Source organism: Scyliorhinus torazame, chromosome 27, assembly GCF_047496885.1.
Source record: "Scyliorhinus torazame isolate Kashiwa2021f chromosome 27, sScyTor2.1, whole genome shotgun sequence".
Classification (NCBI taxonomy): domain Eukaryota; kingdom Metazoa; phylum Chordata; class Chondrichthyes; order Carcharhiniformes; family Scyliorhinidae; genus Scyliorhinus; species Scyliorhinus torazame.
The window spans coordinates 2,267,080-2,294,924 of record NC_092733.1 but is presented as its reverse complement, the minus strand read 5'-3'; the positions used below and the strand labels follow the sequence as shown (position 1 = coordinate 2,294,924).

The following is a 27,845-nucleotide window of genomic DNA, read 5'->3' as shown; positions in this document are numbered from 1 at the left end:
GTAGTGAATATTAGCCACAACTCTCCAGACACTGCACCCAAACCACAGACTCTATCTCTACTGCCCAGACACTGCACCCACTGCCCAGACACTGCACCCACTGCCCAGACACTGCACCCACTGCCCAAACACTGCACCCACTGCCCAGACACTGCACCCACTGCCCAGACACTGCACCCACTGCCCAGACACTGCACCCACTGCCCAGACACTGCACCCAAACCACAGACTCTATCTCCACTGCCCAGACACTGCACCCACTGCCCAGACACTGCACCCACTGCCCAGACACTGCACCCACTGCCCAAACACTGCACCCACTGCCCAGACACTGCACCCACTGCCCAGACACTGCACCCACTGCCCAGACACTGCACCCAAACCACAGACTCTATCTCCACTGCCCAGACACTGCACCCACTGCCCAAACACTGCACCCACTGCCCAGACACTGCACCCACTGCCCAGACACTGCACCCACTGCCCAGACACTGCACCCACTGCCCAGACACTGCACCCACTGCCCAGACACTGCACCCACTGCCCAGACACTGCACGCAATGCCCAGACACTGCACCCACTGCCCAGACACTGCACCCACTGCCCAGACACTGCACCCACTGCCCAGACACTGCACCCAAACCACAGACTCTATCTCCACTGCCCAGACACTGCACCCACTGCCCAGACACTGCACCCACTGCCCAGACACTGCACCCAATGCCCAGACACTGCACCCACTGCCCAGACACTGCACCCACTGCCCAGACACTGCACCCAAACCAGACTCTATCTCCACTGCCTAGACACTGCACCCACTGCCCAGACACTGCACCCAATGCCCAGACACTGCACCCACTGCCCAGACACTGCACCCACTGCCCAGACACTGCACCCACTGCCCAGACACTGCACCCACTGCCCAGACACTGCACCCACTGCCCAGACACTGCACGCAATGACCAGACACTGCACCCACTGCCCAGACACTGCACCCACTGCCCAGACACTGCACCCAAACCACAGACTCTATCTCCACTGCCCAGACACTGCACCCACTGCCCAGACACTGCACCCACTGCCCAGACACTGCACCCAATGCCCAGACAATGCACACACTGCCCAGACACTGCACCCACTGCCCAGACACTGCACCCACTGCCCAGACACTGCACCCAAACCACTCTATCTCCACTGCCCAGACACTGCACCCACTGCCCAGACACTGCACCCACTGCCCAGACACTGCACCCACTGCCCATACACTGCACCCAAACCACAGACTCCATCTCCACTGCCCAGACACTGCACCCACTGCCCAGACACTGCACCCACTGCCCAGATACTGCACCCACTGCCCAGACACTGCACCCACTGCCCAGACACTGCACCCACTGCCCAGACACTGCACCCAATGTCCAGACACTGCATCCGCTGCCCAGACACTGCACCCACTGCCGAGACACTGACCCCACTGCCCAGACACTCCATGCAATGCCCAGACACTGCACCCAATGCCCAGACACTGCACCCACTGCCCAGACACTGCACCCACTGCCCAGACACTGCACCCACTGCCCAGACACAGCACCCAATGTCCAGACACTGCATCCACTGCCCAGACACTGCACCCACTGCCGAGACACTGCACCCGCTGCCCAGACACTGCACCGACTGCCCAGACACTGCACCCACTGCCCAGACACTGCACCCACTGCCCACACACTGCACCCACTGCCCAGACACTGCACCCACTGCCCAGACACTGCACCCACTGCCGAGACACTGCACCCAAACCACAGACTCTACCTCCACTGCCCAGACACTGCACCCACTGCCCATACACTGCACCCACTGCCCAGACACTGCACCCACTGCTGGGACACTGCACCCACTGCCCAGACACTGCACACAATGCCCAGACACTGCACCCGCTGCCCAGACACTGCACCCACTGCCCAGACACTGCCCCCACTGCCCAGACACTAACCCCAATGCCCAGGCACTGCACCCAATGCCCAGACACTGCACCCACTGCCCAGACACTGCTCCCAATGCCCAGACACTGCATCCACTGGCCAGACACTGCACCCAAACCACAGACTCTATCTCCACTGCCCAGACACTGCACCCACTGCCCAGACACTGCACCCACTGCCCAGACACTGCACGCAATGCCCAGACACTGCACGCAATGCCCAGACACTGCACCCACTGCCCAGACACTGCACCCACTGCCCAGACACTGCACCCACTGCCCAGACACTGCACCCAAACCACAGACTCTATCTCCACTGCCCAGACACTGCACCCACTGCCCAGACACTGCACCCACTGCCCAGACACTGCACCCAATGCCCAGACACTGCACCCACTGCCCAGACACTGCACCCACTGCCCAGACACTGCACACAAACCAGACTCTATCTCCACTGCCTAGACACTGCACCCACTGCCCAGACACTGCACCCACTGCCCAGACACTGCACCCAATGCCCAGACACTGCACCCACTGCCCAGACACTGCACCCACTGCCCAGACACTGCACCCACTGCCCAGACACTGCACCCACTGCCCAGACACTGCACCCACTGCCCAGACACTGCACGCAATGCCCAGACACTGCACCCACTGCCCAGACACTGCACCCACTGCCCAGACACTGCACCCAAACCACAGACTCTATCTCCACTGCCCAGACACTGCACCCACTGCCCAGACACTGCACCCACTGCCCAGACACTGCACCCACTGCCCAGACACTGCACCCAATGCGCAGACAATGCACACACTGCCCAGACACTGCACCCACTGCCCAGACACTGCACCCACTGCCCAGACACTGCACCCAAACCAGACTCTATCTCCACTGCCTAGACACTGCACCCACTGCCCAGACACTGCACCCACTGCCCAGACACTGCACCCAATGCCGAGACACTGCACCCACTGCCCAGACACTGCACCCACTGCCCATACACTGCACCCAAACCACAGACTCCATCTCCACTGCCCAGACACTAAACCCACTGCCCAGACACTGCACCCACTGCCCAGACACTGCACCCACTGCCGGGACACTGCACCCACTGCCCAGACACTGCACCCAATGTCCAGACACTGCACCCACTGCCCAGACACTGCACCCACTGCCGAGACACTGACCCCACTGCCCAGACACTCCACGCAATGCCCAGACACTGCACCCAATGCCCAGACACTGCACCCACTGCCCAGACACTGCACCCACTGCCCAGACACTGCACCCACTGCCCAGACACTGCACCCACTGCCCAGACACTGCACCCAATGTCCAGACACTGCACCCACTGCCCAGACACTGCACCCACTGCCGAGACACTGACCCCACTGCCCAGACACTCCACGCAATGCCCAGACACTGCACCCACTGCCCAGACACTGCACCCACTGCCCAGACACTGCACCCACTGCCCAGACACTGCACCCACTGCCCAGACACTGCACCCAATGTCCAGACACTGCATCCACTGCCCAGACACTGCACCCACTGCCGAGACACTGCACCCGCTGCCCATACACTGCACCCACTGCCCAGACACTGCACCCACTGCCCAGACACTGCACCCACTGCCCACACACTGCACCCACTGCCCAGACACTGCATCCACTTCCCAGACACTGCACCCACTGCCGAGACACTGCACCCAAACCACAGACTCTATCTCCACTGCCCAGACACTGCACCCACTGCCCAGACACTGCACCCACTGCCCAGACACTGCACCCACTGCCGGGACACTGCACCCACTGCCCAGACACTGCACACAATGCCCAGACACTGCACCCGCTGCCCAGACACTGCACCCACTGCCCAGACACTGCCCCCACTGCCCAGGCACTAACTCCAATGCCCAGGCACTGCAACCAATGCCCAGACACTGCACCCACTGCCAGACACTGCTCCCAATGCCCAGACACTGCATCCACTGGCCAGACACTGCACCCAAACCACAGACTCTATCTCCACTGCCCAGACACTGCACCCACTGCCCAGACACTGCACCCACTGCCCAGACACTGCACCCACTGCCCAGACACTGCTCCCACTGCCCAGACACTACACCCGCTGCCCAGACACTGCATCCGCTGCCCAGACACTGCACCCACTGCCCAGACACTGCACCCGCTGCCCAGACACTGCACCCGCTGCCCAGACACTGCACCCGCTGCCCAGACACTGCACCCGCTGCCCAGACACTGCACCCGCTGCCCAGACACTGCACCCACTGCCCAGACACTGCACCCACTGCCCAGACAATGCACCCACTGCCCAGACACTAACCCCAATACGCAGACATTCCCCTCACTGTCCAGACGCTAACCCCAATATGCAGACATTGCCCTCACTGCCCAGACAATATCCCCAATACGCAGACATTACCCTCACTGCCCAGACACTAACCCCAATACGCAGACATTACCCTCACTGCCCAGACACTAACCCCAATATGCAGACATTACCCTCTGTCCAGACGCTAACCCCAATACGCAGACATTACCCTCACTGCCCAGACGCTAACCCCAATAGGCAGACATTACCCTCACTGCCCAGACACGATCCCCAATACGCAGACATTACCCTCACTGCCCAGACACTAACCCCAATACGCAGACTTTACCCTCACTGCCCAGACACGATCCCCAATACGCAGACATTACCCTCACTGCCCAGACACGAACCCCAATACGCAGACATTACCCTCACTGCCCAGACACTAACCCCAATACGCAGACATTACCCTCACTGCACAGACGCTAACCCCAATACGCAGACATTACCCTCACTGCCCAGACGCTAACCCCAATATGCAGACATTACCCTCACTGCCAAGACGCTAACCCCAATACGCAGACATTATGCCCATTGCCCAGACACTAACCCCAATATGCAGACATTACCCTCACTGCCCAGATGCTAACCCCAATACGCAGACATTACCCTCACTGCCCAGACACTAACCCCAATACGCAGACATTTACCTCACTGCCCAGGCACTAACCCCAATACGCAGACATTACCCTCACTGCCCAGACGCTAACCCCAATAGGCAGACATTACCCTCTGTCCAGACGCTAACCCCAATACGCAGACATTACCCTCTGTCCAGACGCTAACCCCAATACGCAGACATTACCCTCACTGCCCAGATATTTACCCCAATACGCAGGCATTACGCTCACTGCCCAGGCGCTAACCCCAATACGCAGACATTACCCTCACTGCCCAGACACTAACCCCAATACGCAGACATTACCCTCACTGCCCAGACACTAACCCCAATACGCAGACATTTACCTCACTGCACAGACACTAACCCCAATACGCAGACATTACCCTCACTGCCCAGACACTAACCCCAATACGCAGACATTACCCTCACTGCCCAGACACTAACCCCAATACGCAGACATTACCCTCTGTCCAGACGCTAACCCCAAGACGCAGACATTACCCTCACTGCCCAGATGCTAACCCCAATACGCAGACATTACCCTCACTACCCATACACTAACCCCAATATGCAGAGACTACCCCTACTGCCCTGAGGCTAACCCCAATACGCAGACATTACCCTTACTGCCCAGACATTATCCCCAATACGCAGACATTACCCTCACTGCCCAGACGCTAACCCCAATACGCAGACATTACCCTCACTGCCCAGACGCTAACCCCAATACGCAGTTATTACCCTCACTGCCCAGACGCTAACCCCAATACGCAGACATTACCCTCACTGCCCAGACGCTAACCCCAATACGCAGACATTACCCTCACTGCCCAGACGCTAACCCCAATACGCAGTCATTACCCTCACTGCCCAGACGCTAACCCCAATACGCAGACATTACCCTCACTGCCCAGACACGATCCCCAATACGCAGACATTACCCTCACTGCCCAGACGCTAACCCCAATACGCAGACATTACCCACACTGCCCAGACGCTAACCCCAATACGCAGACATTACCCTCACTGCCCAGACGCTAACCCCAATACGCAGACATTACCCTCACTGCCCAGACGCTAACCCCAATACGCAGACATTACCCTCACTGCCCAGACGCTAACCCCAATACGCAGACATTACCCCCACTGCCCAGACACTATCCCCAATACGCAGAGACTACAGCCTGTGTGCTGATCTCCCACATTCCCCAGGAACAGACCCCACAGGACAGGCTTTATCTTCAACACTCACATATTCTAATATTGGACACAACATTTGAAAAGGCAGTTCGAGAAAAACTTCGAAAAACTTTAAAAATGTGTCAATGAAGTGACAGAGGGTGTGACCCGATGGTGAGGTTGGAGCAGCAAGTGTTAATCCCCCAGCAGCCGTAGTGGTGGGACAGTCAGCAAAGCCTCCCAGGCGGGGTGTCCAAAACACCAGTCCCCAAATCAACGGGCGCCCCACACCCCTCAATTCTCCCAACAATGATGTGATTATTGAGCAGTTAAAGGAAGTCATTCCTACCGTCTGGGGCTGCCCTGGAAGGAGGATGGCCAGGACATGCGGGATTTATTCAGCCCGGGTCTCTCACTGGAATCCACGGCGTTGGAGCGCTCCATCTGCCGGTGCACATGTCGGTCTGTGTCCGAGAAACCGCGCTGTTTGATTTTGATGGGAGTCCGGGGCTGTCTCCACAGGTGCTGAGGGGGTCTGAGGGTGTTCTGTCCCTCTCTGGGGACAGGCAGGGTCAGGGAGAGACTCTTCTTGGAGCAAGGAGGGGGCTCCATGGTGCAAGGAGCCGGACAGCTGATCCGGACGGCAGGAGCAGCACAACACACTGACTGTAACAGAAAGACTCGGCGCCTCCTGCTGCTCCCCGCAGCCACCAGCACAGCTCCAGCAGCGCCTCTCCTCTGGCTTCAATATCCCCGCAGCCACCAGTACAGCTCCAGCACAGCCTCTCCCCTGGCTTCAATATCCCCGCAGCCACCAGCACAGCTCCAGCAGAGACTCTCCACCGGGTTCACTATCCTGGCTGGGGTGAGTGAGGAAGAAACGTCATGTTCCCACACCCCCAGTGCCCGGGCTGGTGCTCTGTGTGGGCGGCTCTAGGTGACTCCACCCCGCTCACTGCTTTCCAATAAGTGAGTCCTCCCCAGGAGGGTCACATCCCAGCTGGGAGCCTCCTGGTCTCTGGCTGTTTTCTGCGTTGCGGAGAGTTCCGCTCAGTTGGGTGAATTCGGAGCCTCCCCACGTACTTTCTGCCTTTAGCCCTGGTGGATTGAGGAATTTTCCAGCTGTCCAATTGCACCGGGTAGATTTGTTTCAGCTTTACAATAACCTGCTTCAACAATCTGCCTGATCTCAACCCCCTCTGCCTGGTCCCAAACCCCCTCAGCCTGATCTCAACCCCCTCTGCCTGTCCCAGCCCCCTCTGCCTGATCTCAACCCCTTCTGCCTGTCCCAGCCCCCTCTGTCTGCCCCCAAACCCTTCTGCCTGGTCCCAAACTCTTCTGCCTGGTCCCAACCCCTTCTGCCTGGCCCAACCCCTTCTGCCTGGTCCCAACCCCTTCAGCCTGGTCCCAAACCACTCTGCCTGGTCCCAAACCCTTCAGCCTGGTCCCAAACTCCCTCAGCCTGGTCCCAACCCCCTCTGCCTGGTCCCAAACCCCTCTGCCTGGTCCCAAACCCCCTCAGCCTGGTCCCAACCCCCTCTGCCTGGTCCCAAACCCCCTCAGCCTGGTCCCAACCCCCTCTGCCTGGTCCCAAACCCCTCAGCCTGTCCCAGCACCCTCTGCCTGTCCCAGCCCCCTCTGCCTGTCCCAGCCCCCTCTGCCTGGTCCCAAACCCCCTCAGCCTGGTCCCAACCCCCTCTGCCTGGTCCCAAACCCCTCAGCCTGTCCCAACACCCTCTGCCTGTCCCAGCCCCCTCTGCCTGTCCCAGCCCCCTCTGCCTGGTCCCAAACCCCCTCAGCCTGGTCCCAACCCCCTCTGCCTGGTCCCAAACCCCTCTGCCTGGTCCCAAACCCCCTCAGCCTGGTCCCAACCCCCTCTGCCTGGTCCCAAACCCCTCAGCCTGTCCCAGCACCCTCTGCCTGTCCCAGCCCCCTCTGCCTGTCCCAACCCTCTCAGCCTGGTCCCAAACCCCCTCTGCGTGGTCCCAAACCCCTCAGCCTGGTCCCAAACCCCTCAGCCTGTCCAACTCACTCCAGGGGGACTGTTGCTCTGGATGGTGTCTGGTTGGTGTCTGGCTGGGATGTTGCTCTGGATGGTGTCTGGTTGGTGTCTGGCTGGGTTGATGTTGCTCTGGTTGGTGTCTGGCTGGGATGTTGCTCTGGATGGTGTCTGGCGGGGTGATGTTGCTCTGGATGGTGTCTGGTTGGGATGTTGCTCTGGATGGTGTCTGGTTGGGATGTTGCTCTGGATGGTGTCTGGTTGGGATGTTGCTCTGGATGGTGTCTGGTTGGGATGTTGCTCTGGATGGTGTCTGGTTGGTATGTTGCTCTGGATGGTGTCTGGTTGGGATGTTGCTCTGGATGGTGTCTGGTTGGTGTCTGGCTGGGATGTTGCTCTGGATGGTGTCTGGTTGGGATGTTGCTCTGGATGGTGTCTGGTTGGTGTCTGGCTGGGATGTTGCTCTGGATGGTGTCTGGTTGGGATGTTGCTCTGGATGGTGTCTGGTTGGGATGTTGCTCTGGATGGTGTCTGTTTGGTGTCTGGCTGGGATGTTGCTCTGGATGGTGTCTGGTTGGTGTCTGGTTGGGATGTTGCTCTGGTTGGTGTCTGGCTGGGTGATGTTGCTCTGGATGGTGTCTGCCTGGGTGATGTTGCTCTGGATGGTGTCTGGCTGGGTGATGTTGCTCTGGATGGTGTCTGGATGGTGTCTGGCTGGGTGATGTTGCTCTGGATGGTGTCTGGCTGGGTGATGTTGCTCTGGATGGTGTCTGGCTGGGTGATGTTGCTCTGGATGGTGTCTGGCTGGGATGTTGCTCTGGATGGTGTCTGGCTGGGTGATGTTGCTCTGGATGGTGTCTGGCTGGGTGATGTTGCTCTGGATGGTGTCTGGCTGGGTGATGTTGCTCTGGATGGTGTCTGGCTGGGATGTTGCTCTGGATGGTGTCTGGCTGGGATGTTGCTCTGGATGGTGTCTGGCTGGGTGATGTTGCTCTGGATGGTGTCTGGCTGGGATGTTGCTCTGGATGGTGTCTGGCTGGGTGACTGGTGCCCACCGCCCCCTGTTTAAACGTCTCTCGGTGTCTTGTCCATTCTCACACCGGCTCTGACCCCCTTCCTGGGAGCCATTCCAGGGAGACTGCACCGCTAATAAACTTCTCCCCTTTGCTCAGCAGCACCGTGTTCCACACACATCATTGCTCTGTCACTCCGCTTCTATTTTTCATCGGCTTTTTATAAAATCTGCCTCTCCCCGTCCCTCCACCAAACTTTCAGATGCAGTTTGCCAATTGTGTCAGTCCCGGATCAGAGTCCAGCCTCGGAATACTGCAGAGTCCAGCCTTTCTCCAGAGTCCTTCTGCCCCTCAGTCCTCTCTCTGCAGCCTTTCTGCTTCTCCTGCTCACACACTGAAGATCAGGCTCCTGTATTTTTTGCTTTAAAAAATACTCGCGAGCGCTCTCTGGCACCGAGACAGACACAGCACAGTCTATTTCCGAGCGGATATCTCAGGAAGCTGCTTCTGTCGTCTCCCCTCTCACACACACACCTCCTTCCCGCTGCATCTTGTGTCTCTGTCACTGGCTTCATCTGTTTCCCTCTAATCCCATCCAATCTCTGCCCATTTCCTTCCAATCTATGACAATCATTGACTAGCCAGGTGAAGGGTCAACATCACACATCTCAGGTTCATCACAGAATCCCTACAGAGCAGGAGGCCATTCGGCCCATCGAGTCTGCACCCACCCTCCGAAAGAGCACCCCACCCAAACCCACTTCCCCGCCCTATCCCAATAACCTAACCTACACGTCCCTGGACACTAAGGGTAATTTATCATGGCCAATCCACCTAACCTGCACATCCTGTGGGAGGAAACCCACGCAGACACGGGGAGAACGTGCAGACTCCGCACAGATTGTGACCCAAGCCGGGAATCGAACCTGGCAGCAGTGCTAACCACTGTGCCACCCATTCTGTTTTAAAAAAAAATCATGCCCAGGGTTGAGTTGGGTGGGATATTCCCACCTCCGGAGTTCTCCCCTTTTCTCTGTATAAGGACACAGAAGAATATAGGGACAATACTTTCTTTGGACATTCTTTCTGGTGTCCTCTTCCCATTTAAAATGTCAGATGGAGACTCTTTCAATGGCCAGACTGTTCAATCCAAAATGAACAGGTGACAGTGTTACAACAACCTCAGGTCCTGGGAAAGGAAGTGCAGTTTGTACACATTGGCTTGGCATTCCAATGAGTTGTTTGGTTCCTCCCCTCCCTTGTTCCCGTAACAGCCTCCCAGAACAGGCGCCGGAATGTGGCGACTAGGGGCTTTTCACAGTAACTTCATTTGAAGCCTACTTGTGACAATAAGCAATTTTCATTTCATTTCATTCTACTTCATGCTGTGTCTCTCCTGTGAGGGATACCAGTTCTCTCTTCACACAGCACGTCAGTGTCACCGACACTCATGCTAAACATGCATGATGTCCAGAGTAATTTACGGCACAAAAGGCCATTCGGCCCATCAAGTCCAGACTAGCTTCCTGCAGAACAATCCAGTCGGTCTCACTCACCTGCTCGATGTCCCAGCAAATTCATTTCCTTCTAAGATGCCATCCAATTTCCTTCTGAAATCATTGATTGTTTCTGCTTCCACCATTGGGCAGTGAGTTGCAGGTCATTACCACTCGCTGCCTGAGACACTTCCTCCGCACATTCCCCCGGCATCACTTGCCCAAAATCATCAATCTGTGTCCACTTGTCCACGTGCAGTCAGCTGCTGGGAAGTTTTTTCCTTACCTACCTTATCTAAGTCTGTCAGAATCTAGTCAAATCTCATTCTCCTTTGTTCCAAGGACAGCAGCTAAGTGACATTCTTGTACGGGTTTTTGGTGTGACTGCTGGAATTCTTTATCACAGAATCATAGAATTTACAGTGCAGAAGGAGGCCATTTGGTCCATCGTGTCTCCACCGGCCCTTGGAAAGAGCACCCTACCCAAGCCCACACCTCCACCTTCTCCCCGTAACCCCACCTAACCTTCTTGTTTGGACACTATGGGCAATTTATCATGGCCAATCCACCTAACCTGCACATCTTTGGACTGTGGGAGGAAACCGGAGCCCCCGGAGGAAATCAGCGCAGACACGGGGAGAACGTGCAGACTCCGCACAGACAGTGAACCAAGCCGGGAATCGAACCTGGGACCCTGGCGCTGTGAAGCAACAGTGCTAACCACTGTGCTAACGTGCCGCCCAGTATGTTCACGGTATCTTACTTCTCACCATTCTGGTTGCTCCTGTATCTTTATCTGCAGTGTGTCCTGTTTCAGTTTGATGCTTTTACCCTTTGTTCTGGATTATGTTCCTCTCTCCAGTGTAGACTGCCCATCTTTGGTGTTTCCTCTGCAATCCAGTGGCTCACCTTCCTGCTATTTATTGTGTTGCTACATTCTTTATTATCTTATATCCGAACGCTCTGATCAAAAAAAGCAGCTTATAAACTAAACATAGCGAGTTTGAATAATGTTAAATTTGCTGGCCCTGTGCTCTCCCGGTACAAAGAGAGGAAAATCAGGCAAGGTCCCTGCTTTTGATTGTTATCCAATGACTCATGGAGTGAGATCAGGTTCAAGTTTGGCTCTAACACCCGTGGTGTCTAAGTACCCTTGTGACACTCACTTGTCTAAACTTGACGTGCACCAGAGGGTAAACAGCATGTGTGTAACACAACCCTCGGGACTGTCAGTGCCTTCAGAAGAGAAAGGGGAGGGTCAGCCCCTCCAGGAGAGATGGAAAAAATGTACCTAGGGAGAGTCAGCACTGTCAGGAAAAGAGGGTAACTGTAACCATGGAGTGTTAGAATCTTCTGAACAGAAGGGGAGAAAACCTGAATAAGGAAAAGGCCAAATGGGCATTGTAGAACCAGAATGGGGGAGACAACTGGAGCACACGGTCGGGTAGAAATGAACGACTGGTTTATTACAATATACACAGAAATAACAAAACTACCATTCCTCTCCCCAAAGGGTTTTATACAGAGTAGCTTCCCCTTGTTACCAGGAGAGATCATACTCAGCTGTGTAGGGGGGATATCGAATGTAGCATAGTCCTTGGCCCCAAGGAGGTCTTAACACCTCACCCGTCTCCAAGTCAGGGGAAACGTCCTTGTCTTCGGGTTCAGGCCCTCTTGTTCGTTTGGGGAGTGAACTGCGGTCTGGGGTTGACGGGATGGATCCGGGAGGTGTGCAACACACCAGTGACCGACGTTTTTGAGCGGAGCGTCGAGACATGGGCAGTGAGGCCGGCAATGGTGCTGCCGTTGCAGCCAGCTGGACGACCACAGCAGGTGGGCCTATGTCCATGCCGGACGGTGTTAGGGTCCTCTGATGAGGCATCAGGCATCCGAGCCTCTTAGGATTCGATGGGCGGGGGCTGGCGTGGCGACCGAGGCAGTGATAGGGGCCGCGGGCGACCTGAACTGGTGTATCCGGAGGCTCCCGTGTACATAAGAACTAGGAGCAGGAGTCGGCCATCTGGCCCTTCGAGCCTGCTCCACCATTCAATGAGATCATGGCTGATCTTTTTGTGGACTCAGGTCCACTTTCCCGCCGCTCACCATAACCCTTTATTCCTTTACTGTTCAAAAATCTAACTACCATTCAACAAGGTAACCTCAACTGCTTCACTGGGCAGGGAATTCCACAGATTTACAACTTTTGGGTGAAGGAGTTCTGCCTCAACTCAGTCCCAAATCTGCTCCCCCTTATTTTGAGGTTATGCCACCTAGTTCTAATTTCACCCGCCAGTGGGAACAACCTCCCTGCTTCTATCTTATCCATTCCCTTCATCGTTTTGTATGCTATATCAGATTCCCTCCTCATTCTTCCAAATTCCAATGAGTATAGTCCCAGTCTACTCAGTCTCTCCTCATAAGCCGATCCTCTCAACTCCGGAATCAACCTAGTGAATCTCCTCTGCACCCCCTCCAGTGCCAGTACATCCTTTCTCAAGTAAGGAGACCAGAACTGGACACAGTACTCCAGGTGTGGCCTCATCGGCACCTTATACAGCTGCAACATAACTTCCCTGTTTTAAAACTCCATCCCTCTAGCAATGAAGGACAAATTTCCATTTGCCACCTTAATTACCTGCTGCACTTGCAAAACAACATTTTGTGATTCATGCACAAGGACACCCAGGTTCCTCTGCACGGCAGCACGCTGCAATTTTTTACCATCTAAATAATAGTCCATTTTGCTGTTATTCCTACCAAAATGGATGACCTCACATTTACCAACATTGTCCATCTGCCAGACCCATTCACTGAAACTATCTATATCCCTCTGCAGACTTTCAATATCCTCTGCGCACTTTACTCTACCACACATCTTAGCATCATCTGCGAACTTTGACACATTACACTTGGCCCCCAACTCCAAATCATCTATGTAAATTGAAAACAATTGCAGTCCCTGCACTGATCCCTGAGACACATCACTAGCCACTGATCGCCATCTAGAAAAACACCCATTTGTCCCCACTCTTTGCTTTCTGTTCTGTTTCCAAGGCCCCGGTGATGAGTATGTCATCCAGGTACACAGCCACCCTGGGTAGGCTCCCAGGATGTTTTCCATCACCATTGGACAGTCGCACAGGCCGATGAAACCCCAAAAGGCAGTCAGGTGTATTCATACAGTCCTCTGTGGGTGTTCACTGTCACGGGCGTCCGAGAGTCCGGATCTAGGACCAGCTGCATGACTGCGTGGCTCATGTCAAGCTTTGTGAATGTCGTTTCACCGCTGAGTTTGACATCCCCAATGCTCGGGACTGGGTAACGGTCAAAGGGAGAGATTCGGTTCGCTGTCACCTTGTAGTCCCCACACAGAAGTATGGCTCTGCTGGATTTTAACACCGGGACCACTGGTGCAGCCCAATCGACAAAATGGACGGGGCGGATGATGCCCAAGTGTTCCAGGTGATCCAACTCTGCGTTGACCATGGGTCGCAACGCGTATGGCACTGGGCGGGCGCGGAAGTAACAGAGTTGCGATTCCTCGTCCTCACTGATTTTGGCCGCTACACCTATTATCATCCCGAGATCTTTCACGAAAATGCCCGGAAACTTTGCATCCACTCCTTCTGGGCAGTGGGGGTACATGTGACAGACGGGTTACCAGCCAATCGCACACCAGTATGCCAGGTCCTCCTCCGCGGATTACCACCAAGGGCAAATATGCCGACTGGTCCCCGTATGCCATGGTCACCTGGGTTAATCCCTTAACGGCCAAAAGCTCTCCAGTTTACATCACCAATTGGTCATCCGTGTCCCAAAAGTCTAATGTCTGGAGACTGGATTTGATGAAGGAGAATGCCCGGCAGCCCCGATGTCAGTGCCATTTCAATGGGTGTCCATTCACTGTTAATGCAATTCGGTTGGGTGCGGCCCTGAGCAACTCCTCCTCCTCCTGGTCTCCCACATAGTATGCGCAGCCTCTAGGGGGGTGGTAATGCCTGGGGCTCTGGCGGGGAATGGGTTCTCCCCTGCTTTTACGGTGTCCCGGGCCTGTTCGCAGCACCCAACCCGCAGCCTGCAGCCACCATCTTGGTGTTCTGTTTTGGGGTAACCCTCTCGGCCGTACCCGGGTGCGCCATTGTGACAGGCCTGGATGCTCCTGGTCGCTCCCTAGCGGAAGCCCGTGTCATTTGGGCACGGTTGACGGTCGCTCCGGCGACCAAGGTTCAACACTGACAAGCCCTGCAACTCTTGGTCCCCGCTCTCCCGAGAAATGTCCATGTCCGTCCTGGAGGGTTCAGTTGGCTTCCGTAAGAAGGCTTCTTAGCGTATCGGTGTCATGGAGCGCAGACAAAACGGTCCACTTCCACCCTATCCCCGTAGCCCAATAACCCCATCTAACCTTTTTGGACACTAAGGGCAATTTAGCATGGCCAAACTACATAACCTGAACATCTTTGGACTGTGGGAGGAAACCGGAGCACCCGGAGGAAACCCACGCACACACGGGGAGAACGTGCAGACTCCGCACAGACAGTGACCCATGCTGGGAATCGAACCTGGGACCCTGGTGCTGTGAAGCCACAGTGCTAGCCACATGTGCTACCGTGCTCTCCCTGGGTGTCCTAAGATTGCAATGCAGCAATGATGAAGGAATAGGAATGTATTTCCCAGTCAAAGATGGTATGTGGCTTGGAGGGAGACTTGCAGGTGTTCCCCTTGTGGTAGAGGTCAAGGGTTGGGAGCTGCTGTCGAAGAAGCCTAGGGAAGCTGCTACAGTGAATCTTGTAAGTGGTGCAGCCACGGAGGGCTGGAGCCGGAGGACCTGAATGTTTAAAGGAATGCTGATCAGGTAGACAGCTTTGCTCTGGATGAGGTAGAAGTTCTTAAGTGTTGTTGGATCTATGCCCATCCAGAAAATAGCTGTTGGGTTCATTAGTTTAATTAGCACCGTGGAAATAAAGTACCTCTGGCTCCCAAGACTTTCTAACAGCATTTTTAATTCTGTCTTCTCTCGTAATTAAGTAAATACCTGTAGAGGATTTTCATGAAGAAAAAATCTAACTGATTAACATCAAAACAAGCGTGAAAAATATTTGTTCCAATTTCCTTCTCTCCTCTCCTGAAGGCGCTGACTCTCACCGTGGAATACTTCCAATTGCACTGCTCTCTATTTCATATCTTCCCAAATTGCTTTTTTTCATGTGGGAGTGTTGGCAGTATGATATTAATATTAACTATAATATATTAATTGGTTGTGAGGACATCATAGCTGTATCTAATCCTGCCCTCACATGCATAGTTCCAATAGAATTCAGAGAGCAGTCAGCAGGAATAGGAACAAAAGCCTTTCTTCCACTTTCCCAGTTGGTAATGTCAAGCTGACCATCTCACCCAAATGCCATTGGGCTGAGATCAACTATTTAAAATCATTCACAGGGGGCCGCCATCGTTGGCAAGGGGGCTGCCATCATCGGCAAGGGGGCCACCATTGTTGGCAAGGGGGCCGCCATCGTTGGCAAGGGGGCTGCCATCATCGGCAAGGGGGCCGCCATCGTTGGTAAGGGGGCCGCCATCATTGGCAAGGGGGCTGCCATCATCGGCAAGGGGGCCGCCATCGTTGGCAAGGGGGCCGCCATCATTGGTAAGGGGGCTGGCCATTGTTGGCAAGGGGCCCGCCATCGTTGGCAAGGGGGCCACCATCGTTGGCAAGGGGGCCGCCATCATTGGCAAGAGGGCTGGCCATTGTTGGCAAGGGGGCCGCCATCGTTGTCAAGGGGGCCGCCATTGTTGGCAAGGGGGCCGCCATCGTTGGCAAGGGGGCTGCCATCGTTGGCAAGAGGGCTGGCCATTGTTGGCAAGGGGGCCGCCATCGTTGGCAAGGCCAGCATTTATTGCATATCCCTATTTGCACTCGAGAAGCTGGAGGGGGCTTTCCTGAGCCATTGAAGTTCGTGTGGTGAAGGTGTGGCTAGGTAGGGAGTTCCATGATTTTGACCCAGTAATGATGTATTTCCAATTGTGAGGCTTGGGGGAACTTGGAATCAGAGAATGGAACAGCACAAAAGAAGGCCACATGGCCCATCATGTCAGTGCCAGCTCTCTGGTAGAACTATTCCATTTATTCCAGTCCCCCGCTCATACCCATGATACTGTAAATATCTTCCCTTTAAGTAGTTACCCAGTTCTCTTTTGCATTTTACTCATTAATCTGACTTCACTATTCTTCGAGGCGGCATAGTCCAGATCACAACAACTCACTGTCTTAATAAAAAATGCTTTCTCATTTTGCCTCTGGGTCTTTTGCCAATCACTTTCAATCTGTGTCCACTGGATACATCTGGCACTGGAAATACTTTCCCCTTATTTACTCAATCAAAACCATTCACGATTTAGAACACTCCTGTCAAATCTCCTCTTAACCTGTTCTTGCTCTGCTCTAAGGAGGCAATGTTTCCATCTGCTGCCCTTATCCTTCTGGATGGGTGAGGCTGCAGGTTTGGGAAGTCCTGTTGAAGAAACCTCGCATCGAAGCATCGCGTAGATATTACACACAGGAGCCAGATTACTTAGAACTGTGCCAAAGCTGCACGTGGGTCCTTCAAACCTTGTATAGTTCAGCTGTCCAGTGCCTTTGCCAGATCACCAAGCTTTTACAGTTTCATCATATTGATGCTGCATCATTGGAAAGCAGCACTTCCGTCGTGTAGGTTTCACAATCCCATGGAGCAACGGGACGTGAGTGCTCACCCATTATTTCCTTACATGGTGTACCCGTCATATCAGCTGAGTGGAGGTGCCAAAGAGAAATTTAGGAGTTTCATGTACGTTAGTGATAGCACTCTCATCCCTGTGCCAGGGGTCAAACCAAACTCCAAGAATGTGTGCACACAATGCAGACTGACATTCCAGTTCAGTACTGAAGGAGTATAGGGCTGTTTGGATGAGGTGGGCAGCCCTGTCTGCCCCCTCAGCTGGATGTAAGAGATCCCATGGGGTTATTTTGGAGAGTAGTGGAGTTCTCAGTTTCCTGGCCAACATTCATTTCACAACCAACATTACTAAAAGACATTATCCGGTTGTTATAATATTTTGCTCTCTGTGGGACGTTACTGTGCACAAACCCGATGCCACATCGCAACAATGGCAACACTCCAAAGCCATTTCACTGGCCACAAATTGTTTTGGACATCCTGAGGTTGTGAAAGACATTATACAAATATAATTTTTTTTCTTTCTTTTTAACATGTTGTATCATTCCTGTGGGCATCACTGCTAGACCATGTGTTTGTATTCCTTAACTTGACTTTATAATCTGGGGCTCCATATACATAGGACTCAGCCTTCACGTGTTTCTGTGTGAGCAGATAACGTGACATTGTACATCGGTTAGCTAACAAACAATGGCATACTTTTTGTTATCTAATTAGTTTAATAATTCCCAAAAGGATTATCACATATGGGATATTGAAAGTATCTGTTTCCAGTCATGAGAAGAATCTTAACTGAATAATTCTATTGGTTATAAACATCAAGAATTACCTAAAATATTGATTTAAGTTTTCAGCTTTATTTCCTGAACATTCACTCGTTCTGTCTTGTTCAGAATCTCAGTTAAATTGTTGGGTTTCAGTATATTCCTTGTGGATCTATTGCACTGTGTCAAATGAGACAGATTTCAAACTCATCAACAACTCAAAACTGAGCATCCAGAATTGTACTCAGCCACACTCTGTAACCTCATGGCAACACCAGGCCACCCGCTCTCCCATTGCCGTCAAACTGGGGATCAACCCTACTTCAATTGAAATGCAGGAGGGCGTGCCAGGAGCTGCACCAGCTGTCAACTTGGTGAAGGTACAACACAGGACTACTTGTGTGCCAAACAGTGAAACCAGCTTGCGAGAGACAGGGCTCGCTGATGTACGCTCTGCAGTCCTGCCACGTCCAGTTGTGAATGGTAGTGGACAATTAAACAACCAACTGAAGGAGGAGGCTCCACAGATGTCAGTCTTCAGTCAATTGGATTCACTGCAAATGATATCAAGAAACAACTCAAGGCACTGGATAATGCAAAGGCTATGTGCCCTGGCAACATTTCAACAATAGTAATAAAGATTTGTGTTCTAGAACTTAGCCAGGAAATAACCATCTCTAACAAGAGGGAACCTAATCACCTTGCCTTGACATTCAGTGGCATTACCATCAATATTCTGGACGTTACCATTGACCTGAAACTGAACTGGACCAGCCATACAGAAACATTGAAAATGGGAGCAGGAGGAGGCCATTCGGGCCTACATCACCATTCTATATGATCATGGCTGATCATGAAAATTCAGCATCCCACTCTCGCTTTCTCTCCATACCCCTTGATCCCTTTAGCCGCAAGGGCCACGTCCAGCTCCCTCTTGAATATATCCAATAAACCGGCAGCAACAGCTTTCTGTGGTGGAGAATTCCAAAGTTCCCAACTCTCTGAGAGAAGAAGTTCTTCCCCATCTCAGTCCTGAATGGCTGACCCCTTATTCTTAGGCTGTGACCCCGAGTTCTGAGCGTCCCCAACATCGGGAACATTCTTCCCAAATCTAGCCTGTCAGTCCCACCAGGATTTTATATGTTTCTATGAGATCCCCTCTCATTCTTCTAAACTCCAGCGAGTACAAGCCCAGTCGATCCAGTCTTTCTTCATTTTTCAGTCCTGCCATCCTGGGATTAGTCTGGTGAACCTTCGCTGGACTTCCTCAAGCTAGTAAGAATGTCCTTTCTCAAACTACCTCAAACTATAAATGTTGAGCCTATAAGAGCAGGTCAGAGGCTGGGAATTCTGTGGCAAGTAACTCACCTCCTGACCCCCCAAATCCTGTCCACCATCTACAAGGCACAAGTCAGGAGTGTGATAACAAAAGAACAAAGAAAATTACAGCACAGGAACAGACCCTTCGGCCCCCCCAGCCTGCGCCGATCCAGATCCTTTATCTAAACCTGTCTTCTATTTTCCAAGGATCTACTTCCCTCTGTTCCCCGCCCGTTCATATATCTGTCTACATGCATCTTAAATGATGCTATCGTGCCCGCCTCTACCACCTCCGCTGGCAAAGCGTTCCAGGCACCCACCACCCTCTGCGTAAAAAAATTTCCACGCAATCTCCCTTAAACTTTCCCCCTCTCACCTTGAAATCGTGACCCCTTGTAATTGACACCCCCACTCTTGGAAAAAGCTTGTTGCTATCCACCCTGTCCATACCTCTCATAATTTTGTAGACCTCAATCAGGTTCCCCCCTCAACTTCCGTCTTTCCAACGAAAACAATCCTAATCTACTCAACCTTTCTTCATAGCTAGCACCCTCCATACCAGGCAACACCCTGGTGAACCTCCTCTGCACCCTCTCTAAAGCATCCACATCCTTCTGGTAATGTGGCGACCAGAACTGCACGCAGTATTCCAAATGTGGCCTAACCAAAGTCCTATACAACTGTAACATGACCTGCCGACTCTTGTACTCAATACCCCGTCTGATGAAGGCAAGCATGCTGTATGCCTTCTTGACCACTCTATCGACCTGCATTGCCACCTTCAGGGTACAATGGACCTGAACTCCCAGATCTCTCTGTACATCAATTTTCCCCAGGACTCTTCCATTGACCGTATAGTCAGCTCTTAAATTAGATCTTCCAAAATGCATCACCTCGCATTTGCCTGGATTGAACTCCATCTGCCATTTCTCTGCCCAACTCTCCAATCTATCTATATTTTGCTGTATTCTCTGACAGTCCACCTCGCTATCTGCAACTCCACCAATCTTAGTATCATCTGCAAACTTGCTAATCAGACCACCTATACCTTCGTCCAGATCATTTATGTATCTCACAAACAACAGTGGTCTGAGCACGGATCCCTGTGGAACACCACTAGTCACCTTTCTCCATTTTGAGACACTCCCTTCCACCACTACTCTCTGTCTCCTGTTGCCCAGCCAGTTCTTTATCCATCTAGCTAGTACACCCTGAACCCCAAACAACTTCACTTTTTCCATCAACCTGCCATGGGAAACTTTATCAAACGCCTTACTGAAGTCCATGTATATGACATCTACAGCCCTTCCCTCATCAATTAACTTTGTCACTTCCTCAAAGAATTCTATTAGGTTTGTAAGACATGACCTTCCATGCACAAAACCATGCTGCCTATCACTGATAAGTCTATTTTCTTCCAAATGTAAATAGATCCTATCCCTCAGTATCTTGTCCAACAGTTTGCCTACCACTGAAATCAAGCTCACAAGTCTATAATTCCCTGGATTATCCCTGCTACCCTTCTTAAACAAAGGGAAAACATTAGCAATTCTCCAGTCCTCCGGGACCTCACCCGTGCTCAAGGATGCTGCAAAGATATCTGTTAAGGCCCCAGCTATTTTGTCCCTCGCTTCCCTCAGTAACCTGGGATAGATCCCATCCGGACCTGCGGACTTGTCCACCTTAATGCCTTTTAGAATACCCAAAACTTCCCCCTTCCTTATGCCGACTTGACCTAGAGTATTTAAGCATCCATCCCTAGCCTCAACATCCGTCATGTCCCTCTCCTTGGTGAATACCGATGCAAAGTACTCATTAAGAATCTCACCCATTTCCTCTGACTCCACGCATAAATTCCCTCTTTTGTCTGGAGTGGGCCAATCCTTTCTCGAGTTACCCTCTTGCTTCTTTTATACGAATAAAAGGCTTTGGGATTTTCCTTAACCCTGTTAGCCAAAGATATTTCATGACCCCTTTTAGCCCTCTTTATTGCGCATTTGAGATTTGTCCTACTTTCCCGATATTCCTCCAAAGCTTCATCAGTTTTAAGTCGCCTAGATCTTATGTATGCTTCCTTTTTCATCTTAGCTAGTCTCACAATTCCACCCGCCATCCATGGTTCCCTAATCTTGCCATTTCTATCCCTCATTTTCACAGGGCCATGTCTGTCCTGCACTCTAATCAACCTTTCCTTAAAAGACTCCCACATTTCAAATGTGGATTTACCCTTAAAGAGCTGCTCCCAGTCCACATTCCCTAGCTCCTGCCTAATTTTGTTATACTTGGCCTTTCCCCAATTTAGCACTCTTCCTTTAGGACCACCCTCGTCTTTGTCCATGAGTATTCTAAAACTTATGGAATTGTGATCGCTATTCCCAAATTAATCACCGACTGAAACTTCAACCACCTGGCCGGGATCATTCCCCAATACCAGGTCCAGTATGGCCCCTTCCCAAGTTGGACTATTTACATACTGCTCTAAAAAACTCTCCTGGATGCTCCTTACAAATTCTGCTCCATCTACGCCTCCAATACTACATGAGTCCCATTCAATGTTGGGGAAGTTAAAATCTCCCATCATGACCACCCTGTTGCTCCTACATTTTTCTATAATCTGTCTACATATTTGTACCTCTACTTCACGCTCGCTTTTGGGAGGCCTGATGGAATACTCTCCACTTACCTGGATGAGTGCAACTCCAACAACACTCAAGAAGCTCAAAATCATCTCGACAAAGCAGCCCATTTGATTGGCACCCCATCCATCACCTACAACATCCTCTCCCTGCATCACCAGTCACCATGATACACTGCAGCAACTCACCAAGGCTCCTTCGAAGGCACTTTCCAAACCCGTGACTTCTACCAACATGAAGGACAAATGCATGGGAACACCACCACTTGCAAGTTCCCCTCCAAGCCGCACCCCATGCTGACTTGGAACTATATTGCCATTTCTTCACTGTTGCTGGGTCAAAATCCTGGAACTCCCTCCCTAACATATGGTGGGCACATTTACCGCACAGGAACCAGAGCAATTCAAGAAGGCAGCTCACCACCACCTTCTCAAGGGCAATTAGGGTTGGGCAATAAATGCTGGTCTGGCCAGTGGCACACACACCCCGTGTAAGAATAAAAAAGATCTTGACTGAATTCCACGTTATTGTTGTGGTGCAGAATGAATAAGGCAGTTCAGTGTGAGATTCTAGCCACAGACTGCCGTCATTAGGTTAGAGGTTTAGAAAACGTGACATTTCCTAGAAAACTACCTTGCTGTAGGGGAAGGCTTAATGTTACAGGATAGGAAGCAAAAAAACAAGAATGTTATTTTAGTCCACTGAAATAAGGTACATAGAGAGTGCAGTACCCAAGGCTACAAGATATGCCATAGTTTTCATCCTCAGTTGAACGAATATACCTGAAACGAAAAAAGAAAGCCTAACCCTAGAGACCAATAATTACAGAAGAATAAAGTGAGAATTGTTATAAAACCTATTGAAATGCTGAGATATTGTCTAACTCAGACCTGCTTATCCTGCCTGTCAAAGACTGAGATTCAGGACCATTCAGTTTCTAACCAAACTAAATTCAGTGTAGACCCGGCTTAACTGGAAAGTTGTCTGCTTTGTTAGGAATGGGTTGAGACGTTCTAATTAGAGGTCTCATTAATGTTAAGTATCCAATAATTGACACTGATATGTAAAGAGGTTACAGGTGGCACATGTTTGGTGTGGTGGTAGAGTTTTGTATAGAGTGTATTCAAGGAAAATTAAGATGTCTTTGGGAAAGGAGCAGAAATCTTGACTCTTTACTCAACAGCAACCAGAAGCTAACATGCTTCACGTGTAAGAGTATCACGGACCATTGGCAATACACTGCACAGCATTGGAAACCAATTCAGTTCAGTTAGATGGTTGAGGGGGTAGGCGCACTGCCTGCTGAACTGAATCCCCCAGGAGAAAACAAATCTGAAGTTCCGCTTGTCCAATCCTGCTCACAGCTGGACATCAGTACGGCACCTTCAAAGATGCACATGCTAGAAAGGGAAGGGGAAGACCAGGCAACATCTTTTTTCAGTGACCGCAAGTGGCAAGTGTGTATTTATGGGTGATATTCTCAAGTTGGATCATTTGTCCATACCCATTGAATGGACTCAAATGAGTAAACTACAGGGGCTGTTTAGCACAGGGCTAAATCGCTGGCTTTGAAAGCAGACCAAGGCAGGCCAGCAGCACGGTTCAATTCCCGTACCAGCCTCCCCGAACAGGCGCCGGAATGTGGCGACAAGGGGCTTTTCACAGTAACTTCATTTGAAGCCTACTTGTGACAATAAGCGATTTTCATTTCATTTCATTTCAAAATTCTTGGTAAGATATGAAATGCTTAGAACTGTACCCCAGCAGGAATTAACAGGTGTCAGGAAGATACAGGTAGTTTTAAAGGATTTATATTTGTACTGGTAAACATTAGAAATAAGGTACAGTTATAGTGGGTTTAATTTAATGTTTGTGTGCCTGGTAGTGTAAAGTCTATAGTTAGATTCATGCTGGACTAAGGTGTTTGCATGTGTGGGCATTGGTTAAGTTCCAACTGGGTTTCTATTGTGCTTGGAGAGGGCTACTGCGTGAAGAATAAATTAAAAGACATAAGCATGTGGACGTTGCTTTATCCTTAGTTTGATTTGGAAGCCAGAGCAGTTGGATACAGGATCTCAGGGACTGAACAGCTCTCAACTCTGCCAGAAGAAAGACTAGGATAGGATGAGAGTTGCAAAAAGGCAGGTTTCCCAAAGAACGAGGTGAAGTTCGGATAGCCAGGGAATTGGGACAGAAAGAGTTTCTGAGAAATTTGGAGTTATGTGAACAGAGATCAAGGTATTGTTCAGAAGAATTCAAGGAAGAGTAAACAAAGTGTTCTGAGCAAACTACCAAGGGATGGATGCATTCTAATGAGGGACGGTTTTAAAGCGTGTTTCGGGAGTGGAGTTTGGAAATTCATGTGACAATCACTTGGGGAGGGGGGGGGGGGGCGGATTCTGAGGAGTACTCCACAGACACTAACTTGTGTTCAGAGCAGAGTGCGTGTATGTTACCGCAGTCATCTTGTGTGCTTAGAGGGGACTTTTATGTGTTAACGAGACCATTGGAGATTAAAATGTACTCTGTAATCCATGTTTATCTCTAAATCTGTGTATTTGTTAAACTAAGGGAAGAGTAAGGAAGTGTTATATTTTAGTCCAATTTTTCATGTTTAATAAATGTTTTTTCGTGTTGTTAAAACTAATTTGCAGTCCTATGACTCTGTTTCTTCTTCTTTTATAAAAAAAAAGTTTTGAGCCAGGGTTCCATTCTTGGATCATCTCGTCCAATTTAACATCAACTGGAATTGCAACACCGAGAAAAGTGGATAAATTCAAGTCACAAAATTCAGTCTCGCCTTACTGCATGAGAACCCCCCTCGCTGAGAAATGTATTTTGTTCTTTTACAAATTACATTGTTTTCCAGCTGAGAGAACACTTTGAATTCTATCACGCAAGAAGACATTCCCGTTTGTCAGTGTTCGCAATGCCATTGTATGTATTTGCAGATTTGGAAAGAAGTTAATTAGTGCCTGCGGTGAATGTGCAGCAAACAGCACTCACTGGAAAGACTGGTGCAGGACACAGGAAACAAGTGAAGACACACAGCCCAGCTGGTTGGACTATTAGGGCAAGTTTCAGATGTAGACTGGGAAACATCTGGAGCAGATCCTCCAACCTTTGGAAAACTTTATGAGAATGAAAACTCAGCCAAGTGTCAAAGATGTGATTGTAGGCAAATTAACTCGGGATTGAACAGATGCTTTAGAACCCCAGAGGTTAAATTGTTACAAACTATGGTACGTTCCATCTGATGTATGACATCTCCATAAACTGACAAATGAAAAGAGGTTCTTTGTATTAGAAATGCAGGGGGTTGTCATGAAATGAGGCGTAGAATGAGTAACCTTGTGCAGTGCTGCAGAGAATCTTCTGTATCCTAATATTGAAAGCAATTGATGAAATACAGCAGCATTTGAAATCACAAGCCCACAACCTTTTATCACACTTGGGACCATTTGTACCGTGATGGAGGAGTTGCTGAAGGCATGGCTCTTTCAATTGTTTTTATAACCCGCACGAGGCCGCGGGGTCGAAGCAATTACTCTCCCAAATCGTAACTCAGCCTTCTCTTTTCAAAGGGAAACAGTCACAACTTCTCCAGTCTATCCATGGAACGTAAGTGCCTCATCTATGTTGCACCTTCTTCTAAAGCCTTCACATCCTTCCTAAAACGTGGTACCCAGAATTGGGTGCAATACTCCAACTGAGGCTGAACCAGTCTGATGCTGAACCAGTTTTTAAAAGTAAAGTTTCACCATAACCTAAGAGAAAATGCTGGAAAATCTCAGCAGGTCTGGCAGTATCTGTAGGGAGAGAAAAGAGCTCACGTTTCGAGTCCAATGACTCTTTGTTAATGTTTTTTTTTCACCATAACCTTCTTGGTTTTGTACTCGACTCCTCTATGAATGAAGCCCGGGATCCCACATGCCTTTCTATCCACTTTCTCAGCCTGCGCCCCCATATCGCAGCACCCCCCCCCCCCCCCCCCCCACCCCCACCACCACCTTCAATTCTTTGTGCAAATCTTCACCCAGGTCCCTCTGCTCCTGCACACCCTTTGGAATGTCAAAAACTCGTCGTGATACACAACTTCAGGTCTGTGCTTCATGGAGACAAGTGTGGCCCGCCAAGGTCAGAGACAAAGCTCCCATGAATTGAAAGAGACATCTGCCTCTGATGTAAGTCTGTAACTATGAAAGAAGCAAAGGCTCTCCTGGGTGTAGAATTCTGAATCGCAGTCAACATGAATATATCAACTGAGAAACAGATGCACAAGCTGACAAAGATCTCTAAATAAACTGTTGACAGAAATATCCCCTGTTGATTCAGTGGTTAGATTCACTGCCCAATGTGGAATGGAAAAATGCAGGTTGGAAGGGGCTGCATTAGTAATAGTAACAGGGTGCACTACATTTGGATTAAGGAGACATGACTCTCCTCACTGAAGTCACATGAAGTGATTTCTGTGTGCCTGTGTTGGGTTAAGGCCTGGCTGTGGTGCCACACATAGCCAAATAAATTGCTGACATATTAAATGCCTAGATTATAGATTTTGAAATGGGGGATCCATCAAGTCCTAAATATCTATTCATTTGCCAATGGATTTCTGCAACTTTCTTTTACACGTGTACACATGTCTTTTGGTGGAAGCTAATACAAATGGTTTCTGACGTACACATTGTTTTTCCCACCTCCACATCAACCAAAAGGGGGCAATATCACCGAGGAAATCCAGGTTGTAAATGAACAGTCACAACTGCAATACACATCCCAGACCGACAATACACATAGAAACTGCACTCTGCTGGAGATTACATTTAAATTATATATTTTCAAATCAGCAGAATTGCAATATTTGGAACTGCACCACCAACAACAGCAATTAAGGAACATTTATGTTTTTATTAAAAACGAAGTTCAGGACAGAGGTGGCTTGTTCAATGACACCGCTGAACACTTCTCCCTGCCCCTTATCTCTGCCCTCAGCTACCAGCCACACATCAGCCTCTGTCTCTCTCTTTGTCTTTAATCACCGCAGGGAAACCGAACCTGAATAGACTGACAGATTAATAGTCAGAAACACCATTTTACATAAACACCGTGCTTTGAGTTTGAGAAGCAACAGAATTAAACACATTTATAAACATTAAAACAGCAAATTATTTAAAATCTTTGGCACAAAATATAATTGTAAAGCACAAAACCTTACTAAAATTAAATTTTGTACGATACAAAAATACTTTTTTATTATGTTTTGCTATTTTTATGCAGCACCTTTAAGCAAAAATAACATGATCACAATGAACCCTAAATCACGCAAACACTTTCACTCTCATTGCACATTACAAGCACAGACATATACATGCCCACAATCACACACACACAGACCGACAGGACCAAGGTTGATTACATCAGCAACTTTCAGGGGATGTTGAACAGGTGGAATATCCAGCACAGAAACAGGCCATTCAGCCCACTTTTCTGGTTCTATGACTACAGGGATTCCTTTCTCTCTCTCATGCTTCCAAAGAACAAAGAACAAAGAAATGTACAGCACAGGAACAGGCCCTTCGGCCCTCCAAGCCCGTGCCGACCATACTGCCCGACTAAACTACAATCTTCTACACTTCCTGGGTCCGTATCCTTCTATTCCCATCCTATTCATATATTTGTCAAGATGCCCCTTAAATGTCCCTATCGTCCCTGCTTCCACTACCTCCTCCG

At 50.6% G+C, this 27,845-nt stretch overlaps 1 protein-coding gene across 4 annotated transcripts in view; it reads right to left on the bottom strand.

The window, feature by feature from the left end:
• LOC140403126 (3',5'-cyclic-AMP phosphodiesterase 4B-like) overlaps nucleotides 1-27,845 on the bottom strand; it is a 965,446-nt gene that overhangs the window by 675,152 nt on the left and 262,449 nt on the right. Inside the window, exon 1 of one of the 4 annotated variants that reach the window (XM_072490778.1) lies at nucleotides 6,524-7,358. The exons of the other annotated variants lie outside the window; for them this stretch is intronic. Within the exon in view, the coding sequence (XP_072346879.1) occupies nucleotides 6,524-6,786 (263 nt within the window). The 5' untranslated portion in view covers nucleotides 6,787-7,358. Of the gene's footprint in view, nucleotides 1-6,523; nucleotides 7,359-27,845 lie in introns of those variants that run through there. 4 annotated transcript variants of the gene reach the window in all.